At 36.0% G+C, this 25,795-nt stretch overlaps 1 protein-coding gene across 1 annotated transcript in view; it reads right to left on the reverse strand.

The window, feature by feature from the left end:
* LOC108773529 (uncharacterized) overlaps positions 1-25,795 on the reverse strand; it is a 173,307-nt gene that overhangs the window by 97,943 nt on the left and 49,569 nt on the right. Inside the window, exon 2 of the mRNA XM_018539366.1 lies at positions 24,675-24,854. Coding sequence (XP_018394868.1) covers positions 24,675-24,854 — 180 coding nt within the window. The remainder of the gene's footprint in view (positions 1-24,674; positions 24,855-25,795) is intronic.

The following is a 25,795-nucleotide window of genomic DNA, read 5'->3' on the forward strand; positions in this document are numbered from 1 at the left end:
GTCGAATACATGAATAATCAGGTCCCACTACGTGCGCAACTAACGCTCTCGGTAACCACGTCGGTTTTATCAAAAGGCTGTTCATCGTACACTACGAGAAGCGAGTACTTCTTAGAGTTTTTTCTTTTTCATGCAAAATATAAATTCCCGTCGTCCAATTACTTTCGCTCGTGGGAGCGTAACCAGCATCGTTTGGATTGCGCTGATTTTTTAATAGCTTTCCCGTGTAATCTCTTTAACCTTTTAAATAATCTTTAAAAAGGTGGTTATATATACAATATACATATAATAAAAAAAGCGAGCATATAATAATGCCAAACATAACGTTTTCTACGAAGCTGATTATTATTTCGTCGGAAAAAAATTGATGTAGAAATTATAATTCGGTTTTACTTAACGAGCAAGAATGTTCAATGTTGCACAAATAAAATCTTAATAAGCTATTATATATAAATACATCTCGCTCTTTTCTTTTCTCTCGGGTAAAAAACAAATAAGGTAGCGCGGTACAAGTAAATAACAACTATACGGTTAAATGTCACATCGATTTTAACCCTATCTTCCTCAAACGAGCAACTCCCGTTCCGTTTTTGCCGCGTCACACGTTTCGCGACCGTCGCGTCGCGTCGGCGGAACCGTAAATACGTGGTTTCACTCGGACTATTTTCTTGATTAAAACATCGATCGAGACAGCGCCGTGTGACACGAGCCGCAAATTCGACAGCCTTCGTTCGAATTACCAAATCGTAAACGGGCGTGCAGTAACGTTTGAATAAAATCAACGAATGTCGAATCAGTTTAACACGAATGCGGAAGCAACGAAGCCGTGTTCGACGAGGTGTATTAATGATAAAACGCGTATTAGTCGGGCGTATCGTACGTGCGATTACTCCAACCTGTTCTTCTCTATTGTATATCTCACGCCCCTCAACCCCCCTCAATCCTCGTCGCAGAATATTTTCAATCCTCCTCGAGGGATGGAAACGAGGGGGTATGCTGTCCCACAGATTACATGATTTCATTTAATTTTATATAATTTTATTTGATGACAAATAATTTTCCTCACTATATATGCGGTCATTTGGTAAAATTAACGATTTTATCTAATATTACACAATTATTTCTTGTGATTGTCGGATTACATATCGAAATTTTATACAAATTTTATAATGATTTCAGGGACTCTGTCCCACGATTACATTAAAAGTGATTACCCCCTCGGATGGAAATGTGTCTCGATCAGCAGCATTCGTTTCCGCACATCGCGGCGACGAGCGGCCAGTGCGAGATAAATAAACGCGCGACGAGAGAAGCGATAGCTTTCGAGAGATTTTTGCATTTTTTATTCAACACAATACCTTCCGTGTACGACCGCATTCCAATTAAAAACGCGCCCTAGCGGCACGCGTTTTGAATATCGCGATGGACTGAATATTGCAGACCTTCGTTTCAACGAAGGCCGATTGTTCGTCAACTCCCACGAGTCCGTTCGCACCGCCCTTGGCCTTCCACGATCAACCCTTTCCGAACTACCGCGGTACGTTGCCCTTTCGTTGAACTTTTCGGGCAAAAATCGAAGCGATGTAAAAATTCGTGTCAAATTTCGTACGATAGCCCGGACAATTTTTCTGTGAATTTCTCGAGGGGATCTTAGTGGATGATATAAATCAGAAAAAAATTAATTTCTCAAACGTACGTATGTGACTAGAACTACCGGTAAATATCTATGATAGGTACTTTCCATTTGGTGGACATAAATAGACAGAAGGGTCGTTCTATCTTTGTTACTCACTGAAGTCAAGAAAGGCAGAACGATGCTTGTGTCGACTTGTGTCACCAAATGGAAAGCACAAAGACGATTCGTTACTATTATTCCTTGTTTAGCATTCTTAACGTTACAATTTCTACAAATTGTTTTCGCCAACACAATGCGAAGGTCTTCTGAAAGATTATTACCGGTAATATAAATCGTACAATAAATGCGTGGATAATATATAGAATGTTATTAAAACGCACCATTATCCCGCACATTTATAATAAATGATCCGTTCAACTCTACGTTTTATTTGCCAAACGACGAACTTAAATTGATGATATTAAAAGGAGAAATCGGACGATTATATTTAGCTTGAAATATACGTGATACCAAAATATTTAGAAATATTTCATTGATGAAGACTAGTGCCACGGGTCCATTAGACCGAGTTTCACGTTTAACGATGACAAATTCCCCTCTAATTTCTATTTAGAGATCGACCACGGGACACTCGCGAATGATTATCACGTTCGAAGACACCCCGGAAGACGATTCCCTCGGGTCTCGACCGGTGCACGATCACGTGTCGCGGGGCGACGTCCGCGCGTCGCGATCAACGCTCTCGCTATACACCACCACTTCCACGGTGCCGGCGAGATGGCGAGGCTCGCGTCTGTCCGATCGCGCGCACGAGACAGACGGCAGTCGATCGCCCTCGCCGAGGTCACGGGAGGACGCGCCGGAAGCGGCGCGCGGCAATTATAATCATCGATTGTTATCACTGTCCCGGCATCTTCCGTGACAACACGGCGGCGGCGTGCCTGGGGCGGCTCGCAATCGCGAAAGACAGGGTGAGAGCGAGGGCGGCGGGCCGTGCCGTACCGGAGATACTCTGTTCCGCGGAGTACGCCGCGCGCGACCGTGCCGGGCTGTCCCGGCGAGAAGGGGCGAGAATTCTGGGGTTGCCCGACTCGTAGCGCGGCGAGGGCCCAACTGGCATGCGCCTTTGCCTGCTTTGCCACCCTCCCTCTCTCGCGCTCCCGTATTTCCGCCACCGCCGCCGCCGCCGCCGTCACTGCCGCCGCCGTCCCTCACCATGTTCGTCGAGCTGCTACCACCCTAACGCGTTCTCTTCGTCAGTACACTATGGTGGAGGAGGAGGAAGGGAAGATACAGCGCCGCGGCTTTCGCTCTCTCAGTTTTCTCTGTTCCCGATTGTTCCCGATCATCCCTACCGCCATCGAGAGGATACGCGGGTGCATCCCCCTCTCCTGCGCCCCCGGGAATCGCCGACGGCGCATTGTCCTTATGAAGGTTTCGCGAAGGCATTTTCCGCGACAACGGGTTACCTTGTTGTAGTTTTAAAAGGGAAATATCATATGCGAACATGTACAATGTCTTAGAAAATTTTCTCAGAGATGATGGATGGGGGGAAAAATTCTGGTTGTGCTTTCATGTTTCACTCTTTGCATAATTAAATAGCACGTCTCTCTTATAAAAATAAATAATTGGCATTATCTCGTGCGTGAAACGGTATTTTTATATCTTATCATTAGATAGTAGGCGAATGGTTTACCCCCGAAAATGCTTAGAAAATGCATTAACCGGCCGATCAACGTTCGACCGATTGAAAATGATTAGATTCGATTCCTCATATTATTCTGCGAAAAAACATCTATATACACTTTATTTTTTTTAAGTGATCGTTAAAAAGCTGTAAACAATTTTTGGTTAAAAAAATCTAAACTTTAAACACAAAAATTCTGTAAGGTTAATTAGATCAAAATGAACATTTTTTTTTGTCTCTTAGACTTTTTTGATAAAATCGATAGTTTTTGAGATAAAAAATGTCAAAACTTGAAAAATGACTTTATACGATTTTTTTCTCACACAAACTAATCATCTTTTTCTCAATGTAGTAATTTAAATAATAATTTCATATTCTATCTTATCATATAAGAATTTTAAAAAAATTTCGCTTGCGGGGCTCCTTCTCTTAATAAATTTGTAGATCTGCTAATAGTAATATACAGGGTGTTTCCTCTAACTCGACCATTTAAAATATCTCCGTTGTTTTTGATGATACGGGAACATAAATACTACAGGGAAAAATTGTTCGATTGAAAGGGACACATATGATGACGAGCGAAAAATTTTTTTCAAGGTCATAGTTTTTGAGATTTTGAGGTCATCGCGATTTTTTTTAAATGGAATAGCATATTTTCATTAATGTAGTAATCCAGTTCATAAAAAAACAAATTCAACCATATAAGATATGTTGTCCTTTAGATGACCTTGGACATAAAAAATCACATTTATTAAAGAAAAGTTAATACACTTAAGTATTTTCAATGAAGTTATTTATTTACTTTATTTTAAAAGATGTTCGAAATGATTGCCATTAACTTCCATACATTTTTGAATGTGGTATAATAAATGATTGCTTCGCACTTTAAATAATTTCGATTATGAATGACTGAACGAGTTTATCAAGTGTATGTTTGGATGGACAATGACGATCAGGATAATTTTCCGGATACAACTGTGTAGCTCGCACTGAGTTTCGGCCTGATTCTCCATAAATTAAAATCATTTCTATTTTCTCTTCTTGAGTACACATCTTTTTGTTGATATTGCAGAAATGCGTATGATGCAGAAACTACTGCTTTAATGCGATGTCAAGACTACACTAAATATCTTTAAGTATTTCCGACAATTCATGTTTTCCTAAATGTTTGTAAACATACTGTCCAACAGGTACAACTTCGTGCAAGAATGAAAACCTTTGTTTTGGCAGTAGCTAACAACATACACATCAATTGACGACAAACGGTTCCAGCATGATGGCAATCATTTCGAACATCTTCTAAAATAAATATCTTCATTGAAAACACTTAAGTACGTTAACTTTTCTTTAATAAATGTAATTTTTTATGTCCGAGGTCATCTGAAGGACAACATATCTTATATGGTTGAATTTGTTTTTTATGAACTGCATTACTACATTAATGAAAATATGCTATTCCATTTAAAAAAATCGCGATGACCTTGGAATCTCAAAAATTATGACCTTGAGAAAAATTTTTTCGCTCGTCATAATACGTGTCCCTTTCAATCGAACAACTTTTCCCTGTAGTATTTTCCCGTATCATCAAAAACAACGGGGATATTTTAGATGGTCGAGTTAGAGGAAACACCCTGTATAATTAAAAAATGTAAAAAGATAATAATGTTATTTATGAGGATCAACGAACACAATCCTCACTGTAACCAGAAATAATTAATTACGGTAAATGCAAAGTATTTCTTGTAGAAATCGTGCAGTACCTAGAAACGAAAATTGCATTCCACGACTCAACCATAATTAGAAGAATTAGGGTTGTTAGTTTTCGCCGGTCTCGTGTATCTCTCCGAGTCTGGTGCCAGCGCAGCCAGGCGCTCATGCTTTATTATCATTATCACATTGTTGAGCGACAAAAGGCTAAGAGCTAATATTAAAGGGGATCTTTCGGGAATATCATTTATTAGTAATTCTTTTCAGACGAAGATGTCTCCTAGGTTTTCTCCGATCAAGCGCGATGAAAACAAAGTTGCGACTGTAAATGACCAGTGAGCGATGTGACCTATAAACACGCGTGTGCGATACACTTCACATTGAACAAAGATGCACGAGTGAAATGTTACAGGAAAGTACTACTGGTGAAGAGTTCACTACAGACGCCGAATGGCGTTCGCTAGATGGGTTCTCGATATCATAGTATTCATTCTCTTCGGGATACACGTAGGCATACAAAGTGAAGACAAAGTTGTCGGGACTTTTAAATACATATATCGACGAAACATTTTTGAAAACATTTTCAAGTAAAGTTTCAGGAGTAGAATATAATATACCGCATTTTTTACGTCATAATATACTTTTTTGTGAAATATAAATGTTTATTGAGGTTACTTTTAATATACTTTTTTTAAACCGAATCAGACAATGCCACAGCAGTCTAGCTGGATCACGAGTACTTCTAAATAATTACGTGTGGATTTATATATTAGGTGTACAAATTATTTTTCAAAAGATGATCGCCTCCAAAGACGAGTCATTTTTTCGAGATGAAATTTGAAAATTGCTTGAGAGATGGGAAAAAGTAGTAGCCAGCGATGAATAATACATTAATTAATCTGTTCATTCATTTTGTTTTGAAATAAATGCATTTTTGAACACAAAAAACGGACCGAACTAATTTGTACTCCCAATACTACATATGTAATTTTTCGATTGCGCGCCGAAAATTTTTTTCAGGCTTAAAACGACACACTAATAAACTGCCGCAGTAATATCACGAGTTAAATTGACTAACAATTTAACGATTATTGATGTTGTTTACACATCTTACGTCGATCTTAATAATATTAAATAACCTATTAAACCTGTAAATAATTAATTTTTTATTACGAAGAATATTACTAAGGCTTCGGTAGTCTAAAGGCTTAGGACACTCGCACGGAATGCCAGAGATTCGTTCGACTCCCGGCCGAGGTAATATTTTTTTTTGCGCAATAAAAAAAATCTTTATATTATAATTAGACAATTTTCCCTTCGAATCTTCTTACATTTAAAAGTATTCAAGTAAAGTCATAAAAAGTTCAGTACTTGCGAAAAGATACTTCGTATTTTATTGTGACGTAAAATAAAATTTAAATAAAAAGATTTTAGAACGAAGTGTAATGCATGTAATACATATTTGATAGCATGCATTTTTATGACATACTTCGTCAAAATTTGTTAATGAGACAGCAGTATTTTTTACATAATTCTTTGTAACATTGCATTTAAAGATATTAATAAGTAAAAGAATAATTATGAAATATTTAATATTTAATTTTGAATTATTTGGAAATAAAATGAAATAACCGGTGATTTTATTTTTTACTTTTATGCATAGAATGATAAGTTAATGGAAAAAACATTACATTTAAGAAAAAAAGTTGTAATTTGCAACGGGTAGTTGCGTATTTATTTTGAATGCAATTATGTGTCTCATTAATGAGATACAAATTAATTTGTATCTCATTTTATTGTATACATAAAAGAAATTAAAGCATAGTAATCGTGAAACATGAATATTTCACAAGGTATTACATATTTTATATAAAAATATATTAAAATAAAATATATCGTAAAATATTGATTTTCTAATAATTTTTTTCAATATTTTCGTACGCAGAATGCTTGAGAATTGAATTATCTAAACAACTATTAATTCTATTAAAAAAAATAATATCATTTTATATATCTTTCATAAAAAACGGATATTCTTTACAAAATGTGTTGCACGGATTATACATATTTCACTATAAAATTTTTTTTATTCAAAACTTTTTTTTATGTTTTATGTTTTTATTTGGCACGATATTTTTATACATGTAAATAAATATATATATATATATATATAGTATATATACACACACGTATAAACACGTGTAACGTTACAGCAATGATTGAATAGAATTTTTATGACATTATACTTTAAAGTTACGATCGATTGTAAAAATATTTGGTTAAAGAATCAAACATTTGTATTGTTGGGTATTTGTTGAATAATAGAATTAACCGTTTCTCACACGCAAGTGAATTATATAGATCAACAAATCCGCGACGGATGTGTCACCCTCGAGGTCATCAGGGTGAGAGCAGAGCTCTTAGACGTGGTGAGTTTTCAGCTTCGACGTCCCCTTTGTCTCCCCATGGCGTACCAAGTCCGAGACATATTGTCGCGTGACATAAATTCTGCATTCTCTCTGTATTCTTAATGTCTTCGTCGTGCCTCATTTTTCACGACTGACCGCGCATTATTTTTGCAACAAGGAAGAGTTCGATTGCCAGAGAATTCACAAAGGACTCTATATAACGCAATGCTATAATTAATTTCTAAGAGAGATTTAATTCAAATATTGAAATCTCTCATTAAAACATTTTGATGAAGAGTATTTCATAAAAACGTATGGTATAAAATATTTATTACACGCGTTATACTTCTACAATTTTTATTTGAATTTTATATTAATATTTTACGTTACAATAAAATGTAAAATATCTTTTCACAAATATTCATTTTTTTTCTGACTTTATCTGAATACTTTTATATGCAAGAAGATACAAGAAAAATTGTCAAATGTAAACAAAAACGTAAAGAAAATATTTAAAAAGTCCCATGTCTCAGTTTTCACGATTTAACCGCGTGTTATTTTTGCAAGTAGGAAAAGTTTGATTGCCGAAGAATACACAAAGGATTTTATACAACGTAATCCTGTAATTAATTTCCAAGAGAAATTGGATCGAAAGGATGAAAGTTTATTAGAATATCGAGAAATATGACGTTTAATCGAATCCTCGTTGAAATAAGGCAGCTAATTTTAAACTGTTGAGGGAATTGAAATGTAGTGCAGTAAATCTGTGGGATAACGAACTCTACCGTACAGTCAAGCATGCAAGCGCCAGACACCATAGCGATAACGGTATCATAACATGGTTATGCAATAAACAATGACGCACGCGTTTATTATATAACACACGTGTAACACGTGCGATACGGCCGGTTATCGTTGCGCTAATGCGGAATAATGTTGTACGGCGTTACAGAACCGTAATTTTGCACGTTGCCGGCGCAACGAGTCGCATAATATTTAGCGTACGATTCTCCGCTATCTGCTCTCTTGTTTCTCTCGTATAGTAACTAGAATTTCCTTCCGTACGATGGCCCTTTCTGGTCACGCGACGTTTGATAACGTCGTCGTTCATATCGTCCCGAAGAATGGGTGTCGATCCTTCGACCTCGATCGAAGGGAAATGCAGAAGTCACGTGAAAAGAAATCGAAGGCACGTATTTCGTATCTCCGATGATGCCTCGCTTCGAGATCGACGTGCCTCGAAAGGAAATTCGAGCGCGATCCTCGAAATGCGAAAGTGTCATCTGAATTCCTTACCTGTCTGAGAGCAGCTTATCGGCGATATCGTTCGCGTGCAAACGTTTCCGTTTTAATATTAACGTATATAATATAACGCGCTTAACGCAATCGAGGCGAACGCGAATTTTTATATAATTCGATAGAGGAGAGATTAAATATCGAAGTCCATAATAGTGTCGAAAATTGAAAAAGTTGCAAACTTTTTTCTCCGCTGAGCTTTGAGTGAGTTTAAGAATAACCTTTTATTCCGGTAATAGCGAAGTCTTTATCGAATGATTTTATATTTCGTTATCCGGCCAGGCGAGTATTCTTCTATAAAGCTACGGATAAACTTTGTGGGCGATATCGTCTTTTATTTGTTAATAACGTACGGTATCGTCAGGCTACGGGTACATTGAGTCGTAAAATGCTATATACAGGGTGTCCCATTTTAAACGTTCCACGCGATTATCTCAAAAAGAAGGCGTTTATCGAAAAAATGTTTCAGACAAAAGTTGTTTGACTTGAAGGGGTACATAAGATGGTGCCATCGATTTGACCTTGGATAGTCCTCTGAAGGTTACGTGAAGGTCACCTTTAATTTTTTAAATGGAATTATGTAATTTTTTTTAGATAACGTGATTCCTCTAATTATTTTGCACATAAAAGTATTAAAGTAGAGATACCAAAAAGCCAATAGTTTACGAGATATTTAACATTTTGTGTCAATATGTACCAAAATAAAGTGTAAAATATCTCGTAAACTATTGGTTTTTTGGTATCTCTTCTTTAATACTTTTATATGCAAAATAATTAGAGGAATCACGTTATCTAAAAAATTACATAATTCCATTTAAAAAATTAAAGGTGACCTTCACGTAACCTTCAGAGGACCATCCAAGGTCAAATCGATGGCACCATCTTATGTCCTCCTTCGAGTCAAACAACTTTTGTCTGAAACATTTTTTCGATAAACGCCTTCTTTTTGAGATAATCGCGTGGACGTTTAAAATGGGACACCCTGTATATATACGAGCAGAGTAATTCGCTCTCTGCATAATACAATAATTACATAATATTATGAAGCGTGTTTACACGTGGTCGTGCACATGGAAAGAATAATTTTGATAAAGCCTCTAAAAATTTGAGTAAATATAGATCTGAAATAAATTTTTATTGGACCATCAAAATAATTATGTAAGGCACTCAAGTTTGAGCAATGCTAGAACAAGTTTTAACATTCTAAAACCGTAATCACACTAGCGATTGTGCGATTGTGATTGACGATTGAGGATTATTTCTCAACCAATTGGAACAAAGCAATCGGTGACTGCTTTGCTCTAATTGGTTGAAAAGTAATCCTCAATCGTCAATCACAATCGCTCAATCGCTAGTGTGATTACGGCTTAACAACCAGAACACATAATTGTTTTGATAATCCAGTAAAATTATTTTCAGTTCTGTCTAGTTGGATTTTTTAGCAACTATTTTTTCCGTGCATATATTACCGTATTAAATATACGCTCCCGCGCAACCGATCCATCTTTCGTTCGCGTTTCGTCAGCGTTATCACTGCAGCAGATACAGGCCAAATTTCACAAACTTTCCTGCTTGAAAAATATTTGATATTCACGACACGCTCCGGGTAGTTATCGCGAAACCGGGGATCACGACGGTGACATCTCCCTTTGGGTCATTTCGTGTTAAATCGAATAGCTTCCCCTTCTTCGTTATTACTTTATGATCCGAGATAATTATGAGATAATTATGAGAAATGAGATAAAATTTGAGTATCGTCATTCACGACGTGTCGTAAATGTTCGAAAAATATAGTGAAGATTAGCGTTCGGATGGATTCAAAGATATTGATAAAGATTTCCTTGGGACAATTATATGCGATCGATCCAGATGTGAAGTTGGAAAGTATTAAGGTTTCTCGAACTTGAAAAGCCGTTTTCTCCGTAGACGAAATAATGAGCGAATTCTTCGGAAACTTTTCTTTCGTTTCCGTTAAAGTCGACTGCGATGATGACTAGTCCACTTTCGCTGTGATAATAAGGCAATTTTCTCGTTGATATCAGAGTATCGAACTACCGAGTATCCTTCCTCATTCTCCCTGAGTTGTTAAATTGAACGTGCGAGGAACACCGATAATGGGTCATAGTTATAAGGTTAATATAGCGCTGATATGACCGTGCATACTAAAATCATGTGCAAAATCGTTGCTTAAATATGCACAACGTCCATTACGTCATTAAAACTGAATTCTATATTGCCTCGTCCGCTCGCGAGGGCGGATATAGTTTTGCTACTTTCCGAGCACGACGCTAGACCGGCTTAAGCTAACCACACAAAGCGATGCATCGTGGAGACACACCGTTAGTAAGATGCATGACCGCACGCGCGCGGTCATGTAAAAGCTGCAGTGAGACACAATGTGTATGTGTGTGCATGTGCATGTTCCAGGTCCTCGGCTTGTGGCACCACCGGGTGCGAGATCTCGTGAAAGATAAATATTGCAGATAAAAGAAAGAATAATGGTAGCTTGATACACGATGTTATTTATAATATCATGTGATAAATGGTGAATTTATAATATGATAATTTCAATGCGAAACGATAAACGTGTTCATAATTCTGAGATTTAGAAAAGTGTGTACATATCTCAAGTGTGAAGCCTATTACGGTAATTTACAAAAAGGAAAAAATGTATTGTGCTATAGGAGCTTAAATAATTAAATAGATTTAGATAGAAGAGATTTTTTTAGGTGCCATTTTTAGGTACACTAAAAAAGTTCATTAAATGTTAATAAATTATACGTTTGTATATAGTACTAATTAAATATTTAGTAAATGTAAACATACATTTATTCAATACAAAAACCATTAATTTGATTTAAGCAAATATTTTATTACTATTTAAACAAATATTTATTAAAATTTAGTAAATTTTTCAATGTAATAACCTAATTTTCATAGCAGATCTTAACACAGTTTTAAATCTAAACATCTCACGTCTGTTTTGCTATATACACACAACATATATATATATATTGTATATAACACATGTATGTGTGAATTGCACGTGCACGAATACGGACCGCAACCGTGGCGGACAAGAGGTGCACGTTTCCGAATGGATATGCGAGGGCCATACGCATAATGCATTTGCATCTATATAACGAGATCCGTGCGGCACCAGGTTGGGTTATCTCGAAGAACTTTGGCACCTGAAACACGATGCCAGGACGTGCCTTCCTCCGACCCTAAATTGAGACGAACGGGAAGCAGCATACGCCGTGTACTACAAGATACATACATTCGTATCAAATACGGGAAATCCAAATGGTACCCTACCGCAGAATCTTGAGAAATCTTCTGAACTTTCGGTATATATGGCAGAGAGACCGAGAGATCCTCAGTCTTACTTAAGAATTATCGAATAAGAATATCTACTTTAATGATGTCCAAATTAATGTTAGCCATTCTTCCGCGTGGAATAAAGGTGGAAACTTTTCTTGTTTAGTTCAACAACAGATACCCCAAAAATCGAACTTCTTATTCCGGGGGTGAATCAGGACGAAGGTAATTATCGCCCGGTTATCCTTTTTATCCCGGGAGTATACAAGTTCCGCGGAAATATGCGGGAGATAATCGTACTTTTAATCGCGAGCAATGAGCTTAAAGCAAATACGCCCTGCGCCCGAAAGCGGTAATAAGAAAGATGGGACAGACAAACGCGACGCGTCGACACGGTATTACGTTAAGTGGATTAAAAAGTTGTGCATGAAAATGGAATTAATTAGCATGCGATGCGCGCCGATCCGGCGCGGGGACGCGACGAATGTAAACGCAGTTAATTAACCAGCCTTCAATCTCTGCCTTTAGGACAGGCACGTCGCAACGGTGCGCGTAATTATCCGCTGTACCGTGCGCGTCCGTGGATTAATAATCGAAAGCCCAGTTAGAGCAGTTCGGACAACGTTTGTTCTGGTCTCCGCGGGGCGATCGGCCGAGATTGACTTGACTGAGGACTTACCCCCACCGCCGAGTTGCTCTCGAATATTCCTCATAGATATTATCCTAATACGGAGCCGAAACGCGTTTCCGAGGGATTACTCGTCACCGTGAATAACGACAGGTCGAGCGACACGCGAAGAATTCCACCCCTAATCTACTAGCCGGAAGATAAAATTTGTTTACCGTCGAGCTCACCGTTCGACTAAGCTTTTGTATAACCGTCTATCATCCGCGAATATACCACCCATGGTGTGTTGTCACATATAGATCGGATACCCTAGCACGGTCTTCTCACTCGCACAGAGTTAATAGCCGAATATCCGAGCACAATGGGACTTTCTGATACTGAAATCCGATAGGATGCTTCATCTCACGGAGGAAATAACACACCCCAGGAACACGATGTACAGCTTGGACTTAAGACTTCGAAACAATGTGCCGGCCATTCACTATACCGTTCTCCTCCTTTTCTGAAATAACCTCAGGGAACATTACACGTCGATTTTTTCAAATTTTTACAATTGTTTGTCATTAATTTTAACATAAATTGAATCTTATCATTAACTATTATTTCTGTATGCATGTCGACCTTTAAAAATTCGGTCGTAGATTAATTCTTAAGAAATACTGCTTTAAGAGGATCCTAAAGCAAAGCTCGAACTCTAACGAAATCGCCAGATGTTATTTTACCTGTCAATTTTCGTATCGTAAATTTGTCGCAATAAAATGTCTAAGTCTAATTCTAAGCGCTCGACGCTGTTTGCGTTCATGCAAATTATGCAACTGCGGATTACTATTTTTTAAGTACAGATTGCGCAGCTTTTATATGAAACAAATGTTGTTACGACGTGCAACGACGTGACAGCTCTGGAGCGCTATATTAGACTAAAAAATGGTAAGAAGAACTTAATTATTAAATTTTTTATTCTTTTTTCAGCATAGATTCTACTTCACAAGCACGGAATAACGGGTATACTTTAATCCTGTAAAAGAATTTTCGAATCTGTGAATGACAAAAAAGTATATTTACGATAAAAAAATTATATGGTTTAGTCTTTAGTCGGTAATACAGACGACTTTAGATCCCCTTAAACATGTGTAAAATCGAGTAGGGTAGACCGGAGAATAAAGGGCCATTTTTGAGATTTTTTACTATAAAATAAAGAATATTTAACTCACACAGATCGCGTTGATATTTTTCGAAACTAGAGACCTTTGGCTACAAAATACATGCAAGATACCCTTCATTACAAAGATATCGTAAATTTTGCAAAGGAAGTCACTTGGCACTTCTTACCCCATACGCGGAGCAAGAAGATCCACATAATGGGGTAAAAAGTACCAATACTTCTACATTTGTTATGTAGGTACAAATAGTAAAATATAAGATTATTTTTAATAAAAATACAACTGAAAGTCTCTCGGTAATTATTCAGAATGCTGCGCTTTGCCTCTGATTTCGATTATGGGTCCTATCTATTTGATGACACAAGTCGACACAAGTATCGTTCTATCTTTCTTGACATTTAGAGATTGACAAAGATAATCCTATCTATTTGATGACACAAGTCGACACAAATATCGTTCTATCTTTCTTGACATTTAGAGATTGACAAAGATAGAACGACACTTGTGTTGACTTGTGTCGACTTGTGTCATCAAATGGAAAGCACCCTATATTAAGCTCATTCGACGCGTTTGTGTCGCTACACTTCATCGCTTTGACTTCATTTTCTAACCTTAATAGGTTAACTTTAACGCGTAATATCTTGGTTCGCAGGACCGATCCAACGTTTTTTCTTACAAATTCTTTCGTACAAAAACACATCGAATAAGCCTAATTTCATCTAAACCGGAGATGAGAATCGCATTCTGTATAATTACCTCTGTCTCTCTACGTAACGAACACCACTAATGTTGATTCTACAATGAGTCGATAATCGGAAGTAATCGGTAACGTTTCGTACTGTTAGCTATTGATCAACTTCACTGATAAGACTTAGGATTATCGACTTGTTATAGAATCGACATTAACGAACACAGAACAACCATGGCACTTTTACCCCAACAACCATGACACTTTTTACCCCAACAAGACAAGTAAAATTTGCGGCATTGGTATTAAAAAACTATAATAGCGATAACCATTTTAATAATCACACTGTTAAAACAATAGAATAAGATTAATAAATACACTTATTTAATCTATCTGTAGGTGCAAAAATGATCCCTTCAGACCAAAATAACTGCAACGCTAATAGGTTACTTTTGGCTCTCAAACACATGGGCACATTGCATCCTGTTATCAGGTAGCAACGAACTGTGTGACATAAGATTCTCACTTTTAGTTGACAAACTGTGTGGTAGAATTTTCTGGTAAATGCGTTATTACCGAGATACAAGGGGTGGACCTTTTTCCCCGAGGACCTTTACTCCCCGGTCTACCTATTTGTAAAAAATAAAAATTTTTGTTTAATTGAAGATCCAATTAAAGCTAGAATTAATGATAGACGTCTTGATACTTTGTAATACTCATACTTTTGAAGCTTTCACGGGTATTTTCTTCAGAGGTGCTGAAGAGGGTTTGCGCGCGCGCGCGCGCGCCGTGCTGTGATCCATTGCTAATCCCACCGTTTCGTAAATCTTGCCATTCACTTCAGGGCGAAAAGCGCACATCTTTATACTTTGACATAAGAAACAACTGTAATAAATTTGAGAAAAATTGGCACCTTACGTTCCCTGAGATTTACTTGTCAGTATCTTCGACTTCGTCCCGCGGAAACATTACGGTATTACAAATTCCAGCGCCTAACTAGCATAGCGGAATGTGAGCCATTTATCCTTTTCGCTGAATTTCGTTGCATGTGCGACGATCGTTTAGAATCCATACCGGAGCTTCAGCCATTTTTCAGTCGTTAAGCATCATAAATAAAGAAATAAATGAAATAAATAAATAGAATGATATCGTAAATAAATAAATAGAAGAACGTAGGTATGTAGGCTGTGTTTGGATATACATATACTACCAGTATCTATTGAAAATCTGTAGTTTATGTTACATGTATGTTTTGCAGATTTTTAGTACTAATAGTGTATATCCATACACAAACGTGGCCCTAGTTGTGCAAATTATCAGCTTAATATTAATTTTTGTGATTTATAAATATCTCACTACAATTAGCAATTCACTCAGTGTTACGTTGAAACATGGCCTTGTACTGTCGAAATTACTCGCGTATGTTAATAATTAATACGTGTTAATTTGTACAGATTCATTCGTAATTGCCCACATTTATTACAAAAAATTCTAACTTTCAGAGTTAAATCTAAATTTTTATATTTTTAAGGCATTTTTAGTTATCGAAGCTCCAGTGTTATATAATATATAGGTGTATATTCTATATAATATTCGAACCTGTGAAGTTAGCACGATCTTTATTAATATAAAAAAATGTCAACAGTTTCAATAACTGTCCATAGTTTTTCTTTTGCAGTTTCCTAAAAAATAGAAAAAAGTTTCGCAATTTTATACTGAAAAATTAAAATAGAAAATATAGCGTACTAACTTCGCGAATCTAGCACGGCACTTCCTCTCTAAAGAACAAAAATAGTATTTTCACTTTTAGCTACAGTTTCTGATAGTAATTGCTCCAGTATCAATATATTATAATTTAAAAAACAAACTTCCAATAATTATCAATTTTAAATGTCAAAGACATTATGATACTTGGAAAAAAGTATCGTTCTGATAACTTATCGCGATACCAGTAACATTTCTCGTTCTATCTAGTAAAGTTCTATTCTTTATTCTTTACAATCATTTTTAAACAGAGTTCTACTTTTTCAATTTTGATTTTTCAATATAAAAGATGCCAAACACTTTTTATTTTTATGTAGAACTGTAGAACTATAAAAAGTTTCATTTATTTAATATTATATAAAGTTGTTTTTACTTATTAAGCTATCTATAAAAGCTTTACTTATTAAACCCTCATTATTTTTTTTTATATTAATAAAATGTCATATTGTGACAAGTAGACATAAAGCGGGATCTGTGAAGTTAAATAACACATAATATTAGTATGTAATATTTAGAGATCAATAAAAAAAGTTACATAGATATACTATTTATCGAGTTAGGTGTACAAATTAGTTCGGTCCGTTTTTTGTATTCAAAAACGCATTTATTTCAAAACAAAATGAATGAACAGATTAATTAAAGTATTGTCCATCGCTGGCTACTACTTTTTCCCATCACTCAGGCAATTTTCGAATTCCATCTTGAAAAAATGACTCGTCTTTGGAGGCGATCATCTTTTGGAAAACGGACCGAACTAATTAATAATAACTGAAACTTCAAATAAACCTGCTGTATGAAAAGAATGTGTCCTAATTATTCCTATCCTAGTGTCATCATCTTGTAGACAATTCATGAGAATTACAGTCGATTTAGAAAATCATGAGCATTCATAGACTGCCGTGCTCTCTGTCGTAAAAGCGTACTGAGAAATTTACGTCGCTGCTGCGCGACGTGTTTTCGCGTTTCCGCAGGAGCGTTGAAAAATTTTATGGACAGACGGCATCTGGAAGCTTTTACACTCATGGACACGCGATAGAAAGATGCGGGGATATTTCACCGGACAACGGACATTTCCATGTGGGCAGTGAAATAAAGGACGAGACGGCCCTTGGGCATCGTCCCGGTCCCAGTGACGCATGGCATCGTTCGGGACTGGCACGAAGCGATCGGCGCAGAACGTATAGCGATTGGAACAGCGCCCCGGGCGAGCGATGCCACGACTGACCGATAAGATCCAATCGAATGAAAACCCTTTGTGTGTACGTGTGTGAGTGCAACCCCTTTCCTCCTCTCCCCTTCTATTACGTTTCCGTCCGCTTGGCATTTCCTCTCACCGATTCTTCGCTTTCTCGTTCAGATGCAGTTTCCGTAGATTCTATCTGTCTCACTTGGACTTCGCGTTTACGATTCTCGTTATTAACTGCATTCGTACAGCACGTAATATTCGCGCGTAATTATGACCCGACGTTTCTAATGGACTGAAGAATTGTTACGATCTTTGATAAATTGAAGATAAAGTCTACCTTGTTGAAAGACTTACGAATAAAAGAAGTTAATGGCAGATGAATAATTTCATTCATCGTTTATAATTGATAGTTACGTTTACTTTACTTGTCGCTGCATTAACTTCTTTTCGCAAATCTTTCAATAAGGAAAACTGAATTTTTTTATTCATCATACATCGTAATAATTCTTCAGTCCATTAGAAAGATTGTAATCGCTTATGAGATTATAAAGCTTCGAATGAGATAAATATAAATAAATATACACGTATATTGAAATATATTTACGAGAATGTGACAAGTAACAAAATAAAAATAGCTTTACACTTGTATACAGAAAGAACGAATTAACTAAGGTATAAAAAAATAACTATGTATATGTGTACTCTCTAAATCTGACTCTTGGCATTGGATAATCAGTGAAGTCCAATTAAAAAAGAAAGAAAATTTGAATATTATATGACTAAAATACTGGTATTTGCGCGTTAATTTCAATCTTCAAATACCATATTCGTTATGCACTAAAACAAGATTAGTTAGATCACATATAATAACAAAGCTAGGTTAAGAATCTCAACATTTCACTAATTACCAGTGGCATACTTGACACTGATATCAGTGATTATCCGCTTATTCAGATTTAGAGATTAGAAAATAATTTTGTTAGATCGTCGAAATAATTATGTAAACAATTCAAGTATGATGTAATAATACTACAAAAGTTTTAACCTTCATTAGCTCGAATATTAATAGCGAAATAGCTTGAGCGTATCCACACATAATCATATTAATTATTTTATTTAAGTTTAACAAAATTATTTTCAGATCCATATCAAACTAAACTTTTGGGTGCTTTAACAAAACCGTCTTTCCGTGTAGGAATAGTAACTTATTTAAATTCTTAATCATATTTAAAAGTAAGCGCGACTAATTATTACTCTGCAGCACATACCGATTAACGTCGTGTCTCGTTTTATTGTTTCGTCAAAGATCGATAAATTCGCTTTTTCGAGTCAGAGTTTCTGGTCTCTCCAACGTATTTAATTTCGCACATGACTCGATCTCCATATCGAAGAAAAGACCGAAAGAGTAGAGTCGGCGCGGTGGAAAGACACGGCGTAAAATTTCACGCTGCAACTGACAAGCCGAAGATATTTAATCGCAAAGGGTGGGAGGTGACGAAGTGTCGGGAGTTCGCGATAATTTCGTCGTGAAGGGCGCATTTTTCTTTCGTCGTCGTCATCGTCCCCTCGTGCCCTGTCGTTTAACGGCGTATGGACGGCGGGGAAACGGTGCCATAGAAAGGTGGAAGGAGAGAAATGGGGAACGAAGAAATGTGGGAACGGAAGCGAAATTTCCACAAGAGTGAACGAAACTCGTCCAGGTCGAACCTATATATGTAATATTGCGGACGATAGAATCGAAAAGTCAGGGATGAAGAGGAGCAAGAGCAAAGAATTGGCGTCCGAGCATGACGGATAACGAGGACGTTAATCACATGTTATCACTCGCTCGTGAAGGAAGACGAAAGGAGATACGTCGACGTCATAGGGAGAAAGGAAGAGAGAGAGAGAAGAGAAAGGAGGATTCACGCGTATGTTTCTGACACTCCATGACATAACTGCACCTTTTCGTCGTAAGACGTATTATTCCGCAAGCTCTAAAAGTATGTAAATTCAAGAAATTTCAAAGTTCTGGATAATAGAAGTTAAAATTAGAAATAACTTTTTGATAATAAAATTTTCAAAATTATTTTATATTTAGCAATCGACAAAGCTTGATGTGTCACGTAGATGTCACAATTATTCATTCATACCAATTTAGAAACAAAAGCATGAATATTCATGCTGCTATTTATAAAGTGGTGTAGATGAACGATTGTATTATGTATGATACATTACGTATATAAACTTCAACAAGTGAAAAGTATTAAGAATAATTTTATTGATTTTGAAATATTTTTGATTGATATTTTACGGTCAGAATCCATAAATACGATAACACGATACGCTTTTGGAGATTTTTTTATTATTAAATCATAATAATTTGATTGCATTATAAACCGCATCCATTAATAGTTAAGCAGAAGATACCATAATTATAAGATGGATTTGGTTACAATAATAATAAATTACAGTAAAAGTTACTCAAGTTAATCTGAAGCAATCAAAAAATAAACCGTGTTATAAAAAGGACACAACTAATTTTCGACGATATTACACCATGATGGTACCCAAATACAAAGCAAGAGGCGAAATTCAAGTAACAAATACGACAAACAAGAAGCCCCCATTACACATACGTACAATTGAATTTACTTCTATTATCGCGGAAGAAACGAGAGGGAAACGCGTAAGCTTCGGGAGCGTGGGATAGCAGATGCACTTCGCCGTGTCGATGGGAAGGGATGAAAAAAGGAGGAAAGGATAAGGGATGAAAAGTAATGGCGCGACGAGACTCTCGGCGCCATTATGGTGGAGACGCTGCCGGCAGATAAACTTGCGGCACGTAACAACGCCCGCGCGACAGCGGGGTTCCGTTTTACCGAGCATTGCGAGATATACGTTTTGCGAATAGATACCGCGCAGAAATTACGACGAATCGACCCGCGTGGAAATTAAAGCCGAAACTGCTCGCTGCGAGCGAAAGGTGCAGGGCTATTGAGACGCGGAGAGGGCGACCTGGTTGCAAAAATTAATTTCGTAACCCCTTTGTTCGCGGCTAACGCAAAAATCATAAAATTCCTGACGGAATATTGCTCGTAAGTTGTGACGGAACATTAATCATAGACTCGGGTTCTTTTATTTTCGCCTGTCGGACAGAATTCCAACCAGATTTGTCGCGTGAAGTCGCGATACCGCAGAACCGTGTTAGAAACGTAGCCGAACGGTAACTCTCGGGTTGCCGTTTATCACAATTCATTTGTCCAATTACTTTGAAAACACAACGGTTGTTACGATTATTACTCGCTGGCACCGAGTTTACTCTACCGAAAAGCGATATTATCCTTCGACTCGTTTGTGCTTCTGCAACAGTAGGGTAACTATACCTATTAATATACCTTTGAGTCAACCTGTTCATTACTGTATTTATTATTATCTATATATTATAGTTTTAATTTTGTCTGTTCGAAATCCATATCGGTTTCTCCACTATTTCTCTTTCTGGTGATACTTTTTATTTAAAAAATTAATATTTTATGTTTTTATATATAAAAATAAAGAAAATGTTTTGTTCCTATTAGTGTGTTCTTTCAAGGAGCAATGACCCTATTGTGTGTCCCTCAATTTGTGTGTCTATCTATATTTGGTCCATTTTAACATATAGTTACCAAAATAAATAATAGATGTAAAGCAGTAATCACACTAGCGATTGCGCGATTATGATTGACGATTGAGGTTTACTTTTCAACCAATCAGAGCAAAGCAGTCATCGATTGCTGTAACTGGTGGAAAAGTAATTCTCAATCGTCAACCACGATCGTGCAATCGCTAGGGTGATTACGGCTTAAGCTAATTCTTTAAGTTATTATTGCATAAATCATTATCTAATTATATAGTGCTTACAATTTCAATGTACACTCATAACGCAATGTTCTAATATAAAGCACATTGATAAAGAATATCGTAAAAATTAATTTTGCGGTATTATTGGACTTTGAATTGTGATATGTATTTTCGAAAAACATTTTTACTATACTTTAATAGTTAAAAAATAGAATATATCTTTAGTACCGTACTTGATTTAACTTAATTAAAATTTCTATTTCCTTAGTTATTTATGTTAGTTTTCTTTATAGTTTATTTAAATACAAACGATACGTTAATAGGGGTAGTTATTCCAACGCATGCTATTTCACGAACGTTACAGGCGACATCGGTCAGATGAGCTATTATAAAATCTGACAGTTAAGGAAAAACAAGCCGCTCGAGTATCCGAGTTTACGAGACGTCCGTCTAGTAAAAATTCCAACGCGCAGTGCAAGGTTTAGTGTCAAGCGGCGAGGAAAACTCGGAGCTTCTTCGGAAAAGAGAGAAGGTCGGAGTCGGGTCTTCGACCACTTTCTTCAAGCTCCCCCGGCATCCTTCTTACTTTCATCGTTAATGCGAACTGCGTCGATTTAATTTCTAGGTTGGTTGTATATAGGTATATATACGAGCTAGAGCGGAGTTGTTATCAAAAACGCGGTTTTGTGCCGTATTAAACGACGCCTGCGGTATTTTCAGTCATCAAAAACATCGTTCTCGATAACGAGTCTTGCGAGATGAAGCTTAATGCAAACAAGAAAATTGAAAACCAGGAGAAATATCTCGTGAAATATTTACTACAAAATTTATTCAATGCTTATCAAAGAATCTGTATGTATATAATCTGCGAAGTTCGTATCATTAATCGAGAATCGATACCGCATAGCGTTATCAAAACAGAGAATTAAACGCGCCGAACTCGAAAGAGTAGCAAAAAGAAGGAGAGGAGCAAATGCATTCCCATCCAGGTTGATGATTTAAACGGCGCTGCGAATGAAAAAGGTTGATGAAGGAGAATGAAGTGGAGAGGGCGATAAGAACCTCTTTATTTCCTTTATCGGGGCATGCAAAAGGTGGGAGGGATTCCCTCGGCAAGTCACTGTACGAGATGTACAGTATGAGCAACCCGGCTGATTTGTCCGCATATATCGGAGACTCTTTCTCCGATATACGGACAATCCCCCAGCACTGGAAAAACGTGATCCGCCAGATTTTTCGTATGTATTTCAAAAGCCGACTTGTTTGAAGGGTGGATTGCTTACAAGTACAGCAATCGGAATTACGTCGCTTTTAATCATCGGCGGTACAGTCTGGATTTAAGTGCGCGTCTCGCCTATATTTAAACATCTCCGATATCGCACTCGTTGTATTATATAACTGCTCTTTAAATCAATTCCCTGCTGGATATCTCGCAGCTGATACAGATATACGTTTATAACCGATTTAACCTTCAGACAACGGAAATCTATGTATTTAAAATTTTACAGAGTTTTGACATAAGTAAAATTTGTTACAACTCGAAATATCACAGTTTCAACATCACTACAGTAGCTTTCTCATCCTATAAAAGTTAATAAAATGATCCATTATAATCTTCTATCTTTTCCAATTGTGGGTAGAGGAAACGATATCTTATTAAGATGATGTATAGCTCATATAAATTTTCGAACACGAGTAATGTATTTATTTTTAAAACGGAAATGATCGATTTCCTTTTTATAAAGTAACAAAGTACTTCGCTGTAAACGTCTCTATCGAATAGACGTTTGACAATGCAAAGAGGGCCGTAAAATCAACAATAGAGCAAAATAATAATAGAGCGACGTGGTTGAAGTCGTAATTAAAATCTAATGCTATCAAGAACTTCCAACTTGAGATGAATTGTTGCGGAACACGCGACGTGATCGATCATCCGCGGCGCATTACCGAATAAAAGCTTCATCGTACTATCGTAGAATCCGCAACAAGCAAAGCAGCGCGATTCGTATTTCCATGTCAGGCTGTGCGTACCGCTTTGAATAGCAAGTATTTCGAGGAAGGAACGAGTCATTCTTATGTTTCGTTTTCTTTGTCAAGAGATATAGAGACACACGTATAATCATTGAAAAAGGTTTATACATTTTCTTACATAGATTTTATTACGATGACAAATCATAAGTTATTCACTATGCAGTCAAATTAATAGTTCGAATAATAACGAATTATTGCTTGTTATCAGTGTTTTATCTTATCTGGATAAAATTATCTAGATGATCATCTAGATGAAATTTTGATGCTACCTTATCTTTATCTAGATAATGAAAATATTAATTATCTTTATCTCTGCATTTAAGATGAAAAAAAATCATCTTTATCTAGAATGATGTTTAGATACTTTGGTTTATATTTTACGTTGCTAAGAATGTGAAAATATTAAAATATTTTCTTCTACGTAGTTCATGTTTGCAGAAAAATTTTCAGCCTCAGGAAGAGAGTGGGTGCATCTAATAGGATATACTATAATCATTCACATTGCTTACTTCCATGCAATTAATATAGAAGAAAAGAACTATAGAGAATTTTTATGTGAATCTTCATTATTTTTTTGAAAATTGTAAGAGGCATTGTATAACAGACAAACGAGTTATTAAATATTAAAATTGTTAAATTTAGTATCTTTCAATTATTTTGAAAAATAACTGATTCTTAATTTATAATAAAACGAATAGTCTTAAAAATAAAAAAATTATCTGAAATTTTTCAGATAAATTATCAGATAAATTTATCTATATTATCTAGATTAATTCAAATGTAATCATCTTTATCTAAGATAAATTTCCAAATTTTCATCTTATCTTTATCTAGCTAATTTTAAAATCATATATGCACACACTGCTTGTTATATACATATATATGAATCGCAAAATGAAATCTTAAAATATTTTATATGAATATGTACATATATAATTTCGAAGTCTTTGTATACCTATAATGATATACTTGGCAATTGTATTGATCTCATGCTTTTACAATTACATATAATATTCTTTAATATTATATTTTTTATTATACGTAATATTTTAATTTTTTTTCAGAGATTATTCTAATTCCTTTACAGCTTTATATACGTAAAGGTCGTAAAATGGAGTTTAAATAATCTCCAAAAGAGAAAGGGTAATCTCTTACAGTCTTGCACTTCCCTATGATTTCAAAATCTGTACTAAATCAAGAAGTCGTCTCATGAAATTGAAATAAACTGTCTATTGACACTGGCAGTAAATTAGTGAGCGAACTCATTAATCCCTCTGACCGGTTTTGAGGACGATGCAAACAGAGAATATCTACCGTAGTATATACCGGGTGTGACTCACCTCGAATGCAGAGCGCAGCCGCGCTGCACCGTGATGTAACTCGACGCTGGTGGTGGCGGTGGGGGTGCGAAGTACGTCGACGGTGGTAGTTCATGTCTGTGGGGATGATTGTGGTGATGATTGTGTGTATGGTTCAGGGAGCCTCGCAGAGTCCCAGGCAGATGGCGATGTGACTGCTCGCTGGAACATCCACAGGAAAAAGACGTTAGTCAAGGGGATCGATATTGAAACTCTCGCGCGGTTATTCTTTTCCCACCGGATATGTACCGAGTACAGATGAAGCCCTACCAATGGTCGATCGTGCAGAAAAGCGTCTACTGTCGGTAATATATTCAGTGTAAGATAAGAGCCGCGAAAATGCAACTCGTGCAGATATTAAGAATTCTTACAATAATTCATTTATATATAAATCGTATCACACTAATATTTTTTATGAAAATCAGAACAATATTTTTTAAATAGAATATGATGAATAAAATTATGACGTTTAATTTTCAATAAAGAACATATTCTGTTTTGTTTAAATTTGTTATTATACTAAAAAATAATTTAATTTATTATACTGTTTTTAATATAAATAAATTAAACAAAATGAATATTTTCTTAATCGAATTACAGAATAATTTATTATCTCAATGTGCAAAAAACAAAGAGATATGCATTCAGCTTGTTCCCTTCTTGTAATAAATTATTTACTAATATATGCGCGCAGGATAAAATTCTCTTAAATCTTGCAAACCCATAAATTTTATGTAACAGTAAAACATTTGAAATCCTGCTTCTTAAATTAATTAATATTTAAATCAAGCTGCTTCACAATCTTGTTTTGTTTTCTTGAACTATGTCATACATGTCTTTCTCATAATCATTTTATAGAGTTCCATTTCTGATTCGATCGATAAAATATTATCGAATCAAACACGTTCTAAATCCTTTTCACATCAGCGTTAATGTTTATTTTAGTGATGGCATCATGGTCTTTTTGTATATTTTATACTTATCGGCTATCAAGCAATATCAGTTAGATAAATTCTAAAGATAAAGAACATTTTTCATCGTTAGTGATAAGAGAGAAAAGATATAGATATATAAAAAATATATATACAATATGTTCTCTATTA

The sequence above is a fragment of the Cyphomyrmex costatus genome, unplaced genomic scaffold, assembly GCF_001594065.2.
Source record: "Cyphomyrmex costatus isolate MS0001 unplaced genomic scaffold, Ccosl1.0 scaffold212, whole genome shotgun sequence".
In the NCBI taxonomy this organism is placed as follows: domain Eukaryota; kingdom Metazoa; phylum Arthropoda; class Insecta; order Hymenoptera; family Formicidae; genus Cyphomyrmex; species Cyphomyrmex costatus.